Source organism: Erigeron canadensis, chromosome 9, assembly GCF_010389155.1.
Source record: "Erigeron canadensis isolate Cc75 chromosome 9, C_canadensis_v1, whole genome shotgun sequence".
NCBI classification, from domain to species: domain Eukaryota; kingdom Viridiplantae; phylum Streptophyta; class Magnoliopsida; order Asterales; family Asteraceae; genus Erigeron; species Erigeron canadensis.
This window is the reverse complement of record NC_057769.1, coordinates 8,472,192-8,483,771: the sequence shown is the minus strand read 5'-3', so window position 1 is coordinate 8,483,771 and position 11,580 is coordinate 8,472,192. Positions and strand designations below refer to the sequence as shown.

Here is an 11,580-nt window from a genome sequence, read left to right as displayed (position 1 = left end):
TACAAATTTGTGGGAAATATAGGAGAGAACACAAATAAAATATAGAATAGTAAGAAATAGGAAAAGATGGACTAGATAAATTCAATCGGACTTATACTAGAATATTTTCTACCTTATTCAACTTTGACTAAGTAACCAAGTTTCAATGAATCTTCCAACATAATCTGCGATGGATTGGTTTCAATAGTTTTTTTGGTTGTTTGAGACTTGAGTGGTGGCTTGGCTTTTGTTGGTTTCAGATTTAGGACTTAGGAGAGACATAAGGAGAGGTGGTTCGGATTAGATAATACTGTAGTATAATTATTATTGACATGGTTGTGTAATATATTCTTTTCCCCAAAAAATCTTTTTTTTTTTTTCAGATAATGAAAAAATTAATTGGTTTTTGACTTATTTTTAACGAACGATGAAAATCAAATAAGAAAAACATTCTTAAATTTACTTTTGTAGAAGTAGAAATTGCCAATACCATACAAGAAAACGTTTTGCATAAGTGTAAATATAAAGGAACAAAATAATTGTAATACGCACTAGGAAACTTCATGGCACGAAACCATGATTAACAAGCAAGCTAAAATTGTGAAACAGTCACTGCGAGACCCTAAATGGATCAATATCTAAGGAAAAAAATTACAGGAAGAGATGGTTTGTTATTTGATCGATGGTAGCTCTTATTATCAGAAATCAATCTACAATGAGATTACCACGATCCACCTTCTCTGCTAGTTCTTGCTGAACGTAACCATTTACTTGGTCTTAACAGTATCTTCATAGGCTGATTCATGAACCCCGAGAGCAGCTCTGCCAGATGGGTCAAGGTTTTTGGACCATGATGCATCCCACTCCACGGCTTTAGCAGTACTGCATGCCACACTTGGACCTCCTGGAACTGTTAATCTTGCTGCATTCTGCATAAGATGACAAACATAAACTAGACGTTACAAAGAGTGAATTCTTACAATAGCAATTGGGTTATAAAATAACCTAAGAGCCACTCTGTTGAAATAATGACTGAACAATGACAGTGAAGTGAACTTGACTGTTCAATTCGGGTGACGAGATGGGAGGGTCAAAAAACGAGTCAAAATGGTAACTTAAAATACAGGTTGAGTTGTGTAACTCAATTGTTTTGAACTCTAAAGAACTCTATAGCTAAGTAGTGCCTTTAAATTAGATCATCCAAATTTATTTAACAAAACGATTTCAGGTTCTCTAATAAAATCATGTGCGAACACTTGCGCAAACTTTGACCCATTTGGCACATTTCTTTTTTAGCTTAACTTTCAGGCTTTGACCCGTGAAAGATAAAACACAGTGAAGTCAACTCAAATAAAACAAACCGGACAAAACTGCCACATCCACTACAATGCCAACTTAAAATGAAGGGAGAAATGTCTCATAGCATGAATTGTGTGAAATCACACAACACTTAAAAAATAAGATAAGAAAAAAACTACATTAACCGACCTTGGGGAAGAACTTCTCAAAGATTGTCCGATAATAGTATGCTTCTTTTGTAGCAGGGGTGTTTTCAGGATAGACAAAGTTTGCGTTTGCGAGCATCGAATCAGTAACCTGCAATTTCAATAGCCTTCATGTCAAAAAATGTTCACTTTTAATCAGAAATATAAAAGTAACCGGCGGTAGTTTCGAGAACAACAGACCAGTTTGTTTGCATGATCCTTCAAACCATCAATCCAACTATATCCAACACCATCACTGAATTGTTCCTTTTGCCTGTACAGTATGTGCTGGAAAAGGAGACACTCTTATAATTTATATACAATTACTAGAGCTGAAGTTATTATAGTAAATAGCAAACCTTTGGCAGATAAGGTTTCTCCTCATCATCGAATGCATTGCGCAATACCCACTTCTCAATCCTCCCGATATCTCGTTGAATCTTTGCAAAATAAGATGATGTCAACTCATTAACTATTACTGAAGAACATATGGACATATCCTAATTGCATTTCAATAAGCATCTAATACTAGAGCCTAATCATAAAAACTTTGAATCAAACACAAAGCCTGAAGGTGCCAATTTCTACTCATCTGACTATGAACATGACTATTTACTGTTCAGGTTATAAATTATCTATGAAGCGTCAAACGGATAAAAGAATTGCTCAAATTGAAATAAGTAAAATGAGGCAAACATGGTTACATGCGGCCAAAGTGTGTTTTCTACATCGATTATTCGAATCAAATTGCCGTTCAGATGTTGTAACTTTTGTGACCATATTTGACACTAACTATATTGGACAACAATAATTTTGAACCAAACAAACATGAACAAGTATGACCTGTACCACAGATCCAGATTTACTTCCTTGGTAACCATGATGCCCAACCTTTGGTCGACTAAACCACGGAGTTTGTATCCACTGCCACAGAAACTTAAAGCCTTTTAAACCTATCACTTAATGAGCAAAATCGTATGTCTTTTGGCATATCCAGGTAACTTTTTTTCATGCCAATATATCATGCATTGACATAAAGGTGGCAAACTAAATATGTAAAGAGGCCAGATTATTTTCCAAGAACCTATAATCACTTGCCATTTGGCATATAGACCATATATGTAAATATATAGATATAAATATAAGTTTCCTATTTAAAATATTTAAACTCATATCGACTTAAGCCGACATTTGAAGTGACTTTACCATCTTCCATTTTGGGTCAATGCTCATTGCAACATCAATGAACTCCTTATCAAGGAAAGGTACACGAGCCTCAAGGCCCCACGCTGAAGTAGACTTGTTTGCCCTCAAGCAATCATACAAATGAAGAGCCTTTATCTACATACAGAAAACACACAAAACAAATAATAAGTAAGAAATTGTATTGTGAATATTTATTATAATATGACTAAAATGTTGAACCTTTCGACATGTTTCCTCATGGAACTCCTCCTTGTTGGGTGCCTTGTGAAAATATAAATACCCACCAAATATTTCATCAGAACCTTCCCCAGATAGAACCATTTTTACTCCTAAAGACTTGATTTTTCGTGACATGAGAAACATTGGTGTGCTAGCTCGAATAGTGGTCACATCATAGGTTTCAATATGGTAAATAACCTCCTCAAGTGCATCAATTCCTTCCTGATTCAATTAACACTATGGTCATCTGTATGGTAATGTCTGCATTTCTGTTTTTTAATTGATTCATAAAAAATATACCTGAACAGTAAAGTAGAACTCATGGTGGCGGGTTTTAAGATAATCAGCTACCTCTCTGGCAGCACTCAAATCAGGAGAACCCTACAAAGAAAATTGAAAGGCAAACAGATAAACAAACATTTCATGATTGTAATTAGAAGATAGACCATATAAATTATGGTGTCAAAGAGAATGATAAACAGAATCTCTGCAAAAGAATAAAAAAATATATATATAACATTGACCTTCAATCCAATGCAAAAGGTATGCAACTGTGATCCCCACTGACAATAAGCTTCCGAATCAATCAGATGGCGTGAAGCAACAGCAGCAACAAGAGACGAATCAAGGCCTCCAGAAAGAAGTACACCAAAAGGGACATCTGTCATAAGCCTTTTAATGACAGCCTGAGGTCAGATTAAAAAAACATATATTTAGCACATTCATGCTCAGTATATGTGGACTCTCATATGGACGTACACATAAACAAGATTCTATGAGCTACAATCATACTCAAATCGTATCAATAAAAATTATAAGTATATCAACATTCATTCAAAATAAGTTTCACATGGACACATGGAGTATCTAGAACAAACAAACCTTCTCAAAGGCATGACGTAAAACTAGAGGATCATATGGAGTTGAAGGGATGCGTTCGGAATACCATTGGGGGTTATACCATCTTCTCAGCCCACCTGTGACGTGACAATCATTAAAGAATATGCACATTGTGTCTAAAGCATGATTTCCTAACAGAATACATGATAATTCATTGGTGTGGTTGATTTTAATAAAACTGTCACCTTTTTTACTGAAAATTCTATTTATAACTTTGCTATGTACTGAAAAAAACAAGCATCTAGGAAAAGTGAACAGGAAAAAAAGAACAAGTATTTACTCTAGGTACGTACATTAGCTGTGTAAAAGCATCTAAAGTCAGAAATTAAACCTATAAAATGTACATTAATGTCTCAAATACTAGAAGACGATCTATTGACCCAAGAATGCAAATATACTTCTCAACTATAGAATAAAATTTTGCATACCAGTTTTGCTAGAATATATATGCCCTGGAAGGAAAGACATAAATTGTTCACAGTCATCACTCAAGGCCTTCATTTCTGATGCAAACCACACAGAACCTACACATGAAATGGAAAAAGATCACTACATTTATCCTTTTATAATAACCAGTTGGAGCAATGATGTAATAATGGATATACCTAGTTACCTACCATCAAGACCCCAACCCAAGTAAAGTGGGGTGATACCGATAGCATCCCTAGCTGCTATGTAACTTTTATCACGAGTGTCCAAAAGTACAAAGGAGAACATTCCATCCAGCATATGGACAAAGTCTTCTCCATATTCTTCATACTAGCAATCAACGAGAAGCCACGTTAATACAACATATCAAGGTTAAAAAATTCAAGCGCTTGGAGCTACAGTTCTTGATACAAATTTACTATTTCATTACCAGATTTCTAGGCATACAAATTATATATAATTTAGTTATCTGGCAATGCTTCTACATAATGAACTCGGGCAAAGTGTAACGCTGGCTGCACAAGTTGTAAAAGCTACTTACAAGATGGGCAATCACTTCGCAGTCACTTCCAGTATTGAACTTGTGAGACTTCAGTAGCTCCCTCAATGCTTTATGGTTATATATCTCCCCGTTAACCTAAATGCAAAAATCAACATTTGACTTGCCTCATTATACAATATATGAGATAGTTGACAATATGACAAAGATCCTGGGTCTCTTAAACTATAATATTTCTATAAAACCAGCAGCCACTAAAATGCTGACTGAAAACAGAGCGAAGGAGAAAACTCAGCAATCCCTTTTTAACATGTGCTATCTGTTGAAGTATTATTACGTAGCTAAAAGTTTAATTTATCTGTTTAGTGTGTTAGGAGAGGATCTAAAGGTGGCAAATGGGTAGTCAGAAGGGCTGTGTCATGGGTAAACTCAGGTAGGGTGGGGTTGTGTTAATCCCTCAAACACTAGTTGTCCATAAGATTTTGAAATAATTTCAAACAAGTGTGTCAAGTATGACAGTCGAATGTCACTAACACAAGATCTTGGTTTCTTTAGTTCTAGCAATTCCAAAAAATAAACAGTTACTAGAATGAAGTTGGAAGACAACAAATGGTTTTGAGAAAAAATGTACATACAATATATGTTACCAAAATATATGATATTATTTGATGCCAGATGATTCTAAACCTACGAGTCATATGCCCGCACAAGGCGGCGGTGATGGTGGTAGCGGAGCGGGATGGTGGTGGCGGCGACGGGTGGCAGTGGTGGCGTTGGCAACAGTGGCGGTGACGGATGGTCGGTGCGGCAATAGTGATGAATGTAAAATTAATTGATGTTTAAGGAGGTAGTGTAGTTATTTTAAGGATTGAGGATATTATAGGTATATTATGTGGAGATGTTTAAATTAATGAATAAAAGAGAAGGGTATTTTAGATATCAATTCATCTTCTGAGATTTAGGGGAGGGGGTTCCCCTTTTACAAGGTATTATATATATAGATATATCAGTACAGTAACAATTGTCTACAAAATTCAAAAGAATCATTTCACGTACCGTGACAATAATGGTTTTGTCTTCATTATATAGAGGCTGGTCTCCAGAAGCAGGATCTACAATAGCTAATCTTTGATGAGCAAGATAACAGTCATCCTCGCTGTGCAATCCACTCCAGTCAGGACCTCTATGGCGCAACCTGATACAGGAAGCAAAAAGCATAAATAAAAGAAAACAAGAATAATAACATATCTATTTGAATCAAGAGACGAGTGCTAATTATATAAGTTTAAGATTTACTGTTTTAGAAAGTAATAAACGAAGTAAGCAGGTGGTTAAATGACCACATAGTGCTTAAATCAGATGCCAATAGTTTAGGCAGACGCTCAAGAAAAACGAGCATATGAAATCCAATCAAACATCCCATAACTTCTAACGACAACCATTCATTTCACCTAACTATTAATAATATAAACTCATTTCACAAAACTATTAACAATTTAAACTCGATAATAAAACAAGTCACCACCAACCCCAATTGTTGCCGACCATGAAGTCTTCAATCCTAATACATTGCACGAGTACATGCTACTCTTATAATGATCCTAAAATTTTCGTTTTAAGCGTTTAACCTTTTCCCCCCTTACATTTTACCCTTTTCATGACATGCTACTCGTAATCTTCAGACGCTTTCATTCGGTTTAATAATGTTTCTCAACTCAACCTAAACTTTAATTAGCACTTTCTTGGATATGCTAAAATCCTTTAACTTTAATGAGTTAATGTGTTTCTTTCCTTCACAAACATATGAAAAAATACATACATTATTCATATCATAACTTCCTATTTAAATTTATGTTAGGGTTAAGAAATGAAACACTTAATCAAATGACTTGTACTAGATAATGTGGGAAATCTCCAACAAAGTTAGACTTGTATATTGTATGCATGTGTGTGTGTGTATACATATATACAAACATATAGATAATGAACCAAATCTTCCATTTTGAAATAAAAACTCCTTATAACTTACAACCATATATATAACAAACAGATTGAATGGAAAATGAATAAAGAAAAGATGAGGGGGGTACCGTCTAGAAAGTTCGATGATTCTGGCTCTTTTAGCCTGAGAGCAATCCACACAGCCAAACACCGCCAGTATTCCACACATCTTTTCTAACTCAATCAATCAATCTTCTTTTTGTAATATCGACAGCAATAACGGCATGCAGTATCAGCCACCACCCCTCTGTGTTTGTGTCTCTGGCTGCGCAGACTGATTTATATATATATATATATATTTATAATAAGAAATGTCTGTGTGTATGTAAGATTGAGATACTCCTAGCTAGTTAACACATGGTTAATCTTGGCCGTTAATTTAGTTTTAGAGATTCTCTAAAATGTATCGATTGATGATGAGTATAATATAATATATTTCCTTTATTTTATTGCAAGGTTTTGGGGTTTACTCGGAAACCAAACCTCATTTCGAAGTTAGTGTGACCCGAAATATGAAAGTGGTATTAACCCAACCGGGTCTTGTTTCATCTATTTTTTAAAATGAAAAGGATATTTTGACCCAAAAAAATTATACGAGTAACAATCAACTCAAAACAAATACGGGTCTTATTATTTTATATTATTTATTTACTTTTTTGTCTTTATTGGAATTTTCAAAAAGGAAAATAAACAAATCGTCAATGGTTCGAAATAAGTTGCTGAAATTAATAGTTACGAGGGTACGTTTTTTTATTTTTAAGTCAATAAGTGTCTAGCGTGTTAGGTGATTGAATGAATAAACGACTTCTCGACTTGGGTATTCGCGGAAAAACCGGAAAAAGATTCAGTCTATTCAACCAGAAACCGGTTCGGATATAATAAAACTCAGCTTTTGTCCTGTTGAAAAAAACCAATTGGGTTCAAGTCCGGGGTGGTTTTTGGGCAAAAACAAAGTATCAAATATCTACCATATAGAGATGTGCATGGTCCGGTTTGGATGATTTTAGCCAAAAATCCCAATCAAACCAATACATACGATTTCACGATTTTTCAAACCAATCTGTCCAAATTGTTATGTCGAACCAAACCAACTAAAACCAATTAATCCAGTTTGGTTTGGACAATTAAACAGTTTTTTAATTTTTATTTTTTGAAATTAAATGTATAAAAGCATATAATAATACGTAGCATTTAAGATTCGACATCATTAGATAACAAAATATTCATAAGTCTTATTAGACAAAACAATCATAACAATTTAAGATTCGATATCATGTCTACAACTTTGATGTCACACCTCACCTTAGGCGGAATCGTAGGATATGACGAAAAGACATAACATAGCACATGGAGTTTATAATAGAGTTTTACTAAATGAAATCCAAATAAATGTAATTTCCACAGTGGGACAAGTCTTAGGCAACATGCCCAGATAAATAGCAAATGATGTAGTAGATAGCAAATAGAATTCAATGTTTAAATGCAACTAGGAGTCCATGAAGGATCTCTTTATTAGTCTTCCTAAAGTCCTTATACTCAGTCTTCTTAAGCATTGTTATTACCTGAAAATGAATGCTCGAAAATGTCAACATAATGTTGGTGAGTTCGTAGGTTTAAAGTAATACAAATGAATTTGTTGTGCATGATATATGTAGTTTGGACAATAGTGTAAATATAAACATGTAGTAGCATGTATGCATACCAAATACTGATCAATCTCATCATAGTTTTCAAACAACACAACCTCATCACTCCTGCCAACAACTCAATCACACATTGCCTACCAACAACTCAATCACACATTGTATACCAACAAACTACCAGCTGGAGTATAAAGTTGGTTAATTGTTATCACTGTTATCCATTGCCGTAAATTGTCTTCAATAGATATCGACATACATATGTAGCATCATTGTAATCAACACAAGCAAAGCTACCATACACATGTCATACTTACACGTATTTGTCCAATAAAACAAACAAGTTTTGGCACAACTAGTAAAAGAAATGAAAAATGTTTTGAGCATCATTTTCCCCCAAAGAAATAATATAAAAATGGACCACGAAACTCACCTCAACAAGCAAGTAGTTGTGCAAAGTCCATAAAGGTCACTAGAATCTACACAACATATATATGAACAAGTTACAATTATGGACATGGTCAATAACCGTCCATTGTAGCCCGTATTTGATGAAATACACATATGGCTACTTTCCAAATATTCACAACCTGATTTGTCACGTATTATTAAGTTACAAGTCACATAACTTAATATAGTTTATTTGTTTTAATGATGTATCTTTGGTTTCAACAAGTTCATATTCACTGAAATTTTTAGTAACTTTATCTATTTTTAATCTGGATCAAACAAACTAACCAAGACCTTAAATTTTTTACCACTGTAAATTTTATGTGTTAGATACTTACATGAATTGTTACATAATTTATTTTGTACGTTAACTATTTTTAAAAATTCTATAATTACAAACTAGCCAGAAAAGTCACTGTTTGCGCACAGAAAAGTTTTATAAAAGTTAAAGACCTTCTAAGCTTCAAAAAAATCCATTCTTTTTGCTATCAACTCTCAACACCTTAAACATGTTTCTGGAGAAGCAACAACTTCCAGTTCTTAAAATTGACCAAGATATGATTATTTAAAGTCGACCTAAATCTGTTCTGAAAACTCAGCTTTGAGCAGTTTTGTTATAAAATTCGTTTGACAAACTTAAACTTCATATTTTGACACAAAACCACTTCCAACAAAAAGAACACTTCCCAAACTTAATTTTAGACACCAAAAATGTGACTTAACCATCTTCCATGACCAAGATATAACTCTTCAAAATTAACTAACTGAATCTGTCTAGTTTCTGTAATAATTCCAAACATACTTTTGAAGGCTTCCAAGACACAAATAATTATATAGACTTTCATGCTTTAATAAAACTTATATAAATTAGATATATACTTATATTTATATTTACATGAATCTTCCAAATTGTTTTTTTTATGATTATATATATATATATAACCTACTATTTATATGTATAATCTCATGATTCATATTTGTGCTCCAATTATACTAGAATTTATAATGTTATCGACTATACTTGTAATTTATAAATATTTTATTTTATTTTCTGAAACTTGGCCATATGGATATTGTAACACCTCGACTACGGCAGAAAACTCGGGATGTAAGATAAAGCACACGCGCACATAGATGTTACATAGGAATACTAAATGAGCGCATAGATTAAGCATAATTAATCGATTACATAGTCAATTAAGCAAAAGAGGAGTCATCACAGATAGGTTAAATCAGCAATCAAATAAATGTATGAAAAGTTCCCACGCAGGGGTAACGGTTAGGCATATTGCCATCAAGCATAAATGAAAGCATGCAAACTCCAATCCTAAATCCTGAAGTCTGCTATGAGTCCCATGCTACCAATCCTAGCCACGATTTGCTTGATTACCTAAAAGGAATACTTAAACGTGTCAATACAAAGGTTGGTGAGTTCGTAGGTTTGAGAACATTAATAAGTTGTATAAGTTATGATTTATGCCGTCAATAGAATTCGAGAATAAAGTAGTATGATGTGGCTAGAGACCAACTTTGCACATGAGTATGAGAATGTGTATAATCGTGCACTTACAGTACTTGGCTAGAATAAATCAATCGTCTACTCACAGTCATAAACATGACATGGCTAGTATGTATCAATCGTGCACTTACAGTCATAAACATGACATGGCTAGTATGTATCAATCGTGCACTCACAGTCATAAACATGACATGGCTAATATGTCACAAAGTAGTCTAACAGCCATAGAATAACAATGAAAGCAGTTACGACATATATAAAAGCATATTTTGTATTCCTTTCACCCCAAAACATAAGTAAAGAAAAAGGGGCTACGAAGACTCACAGTGATCCGGTACAGCGTAGTTTACAAGCACATATATAAGTAGGTTATATCTATTTGAATCCAAGTACTTCTTGATGTCAACCTAATCACAAGTCATTGATCATAGATGAATACATGTATTAGTTCTTGTGATTAATTATTCACTGAAATATCCTTGATGAGCTGATGATTTGGTCCTTTGAAGATCTTTTAACGTTTTGACTCAAAAGAGTTTCAATGAACTTTAAGTACGTGAACTGGACTCGAACTGAACGTCTTAGAACTCACACATAAGTACTTATCGTGTTAATGAGTTAAACATGTCTTTAATAATGCACTTTAGCCTTGAGAACTCAATTTAACTGTTCATAGAACTCGTACTTTAGTAATTTAGATAGCACTTATGTGTACTCAATTAGGGTTTGCACTTTGTTCGTTGTTTTAGATCGACTCATGAACTAGCTCGATGTTAATAAGTAGCCTTTAATGTGTTTAATCGAATGATAATGATGTTATGAACTTGGTTTGGTGTTAAATGATTAAGTATGGTGTGTTATAGAACATGTACATGTTGTTTTATGATTGCACAAAGTCGTCCTAGGGTTTTAGGGTTTCAAGATCGTCCCTCTGGTGCAAGATCGTCCTAGCTGACCCTAGTTCAAGATCGTTTTAGGTTAGCAAGCTCAAGATCGTCTTATGGCTCAAAGCTAGGTCAGGATTGTTTTAAAGTTACATAGACCAAGATCGTTTTAAGGGTCAAAGAACACGAACATGAACAAGACCTGATGATTTAAGTTCAAGTATACCAAGTTATAAAACAAGATCTTCCTGGCAAGATCTTCCTGGCCAAGATCTTCCTAGCGCCAAGAACAATTGTTTGAGCAAAACCAATCTAGAAGATTAGTTACCCAAGAGGTGTACCAACACAACATCACAACGCAAGATCAAAC

The 11,580-nt window shown here is 34.1% G+C and overlaps 1 protein-coding gene across 1 annotated transcript; it reads right to left on the bottom strand.

The window, feature by feature from the left end:
• Positions 1-466: 466 nt before the first annotated feature.
• On the bottom strand, positions 467-7,013 carry LOC122581152 (asparagine synthetase [glutamine-hydrolyzing] 2). The gene is made up of 14 exons (XM_043753317.1): positions 6,807-7,013; positions 5,773-5,911; positions 4,759-4,854; positions 4,406-4,547; positions 4,217-4,312; positions 3,771-3,865; positions 3,413-3,574; positions 3,189-3,269; positions 2,889-3,110; positions 2,670-2,804; positions 1,823-1,903; positions 1,665-1,751; positions 1,468-1,575; positions 467-908 (listed from the first exon to the last, which is right to left on the bottom strand). Exons 1-14 carry the CDS (start codon positions 6,884-6,886, stop codon positions 747-749), a joined length of 1,686 nt encoding a protein of 561 aa, XP_043609252.1. The 5' UTR covers positions 6,887-7,013; the 3' UTR covers positions 467-746.
• Positions 7,014-11,580: the final 4,567 nt, after the last annotated feature.

What these genes read in the sequence shown, in the direction of transcription:
- LOC122581152 (XM_043753317.1), bottom strand. Translation starts at nt 6,886, where the DNA reads ATGTGTGGAATACTGGCGGTGTTTGGCTGTGTGGATTGCTCTCAGGCT. An exon ending in ATCATCGAACTTTCTAGACG is followed by an intron (nt 5,912 to 6,806) that starts GTACCCCCCTCA and finishes TTCCTGTATCAG; the next exon opens with GTTGCGCCATAGAGGTCCTG. An exon ending in AGTTCTACTTTACTGTTCAG is followed by an intron (nt 3,111 to 3,188) that starts GTATATTTTTTA and finishes TAATTGAATCAG; the next exon opens with GAAGGAATTGATGCACTTGA.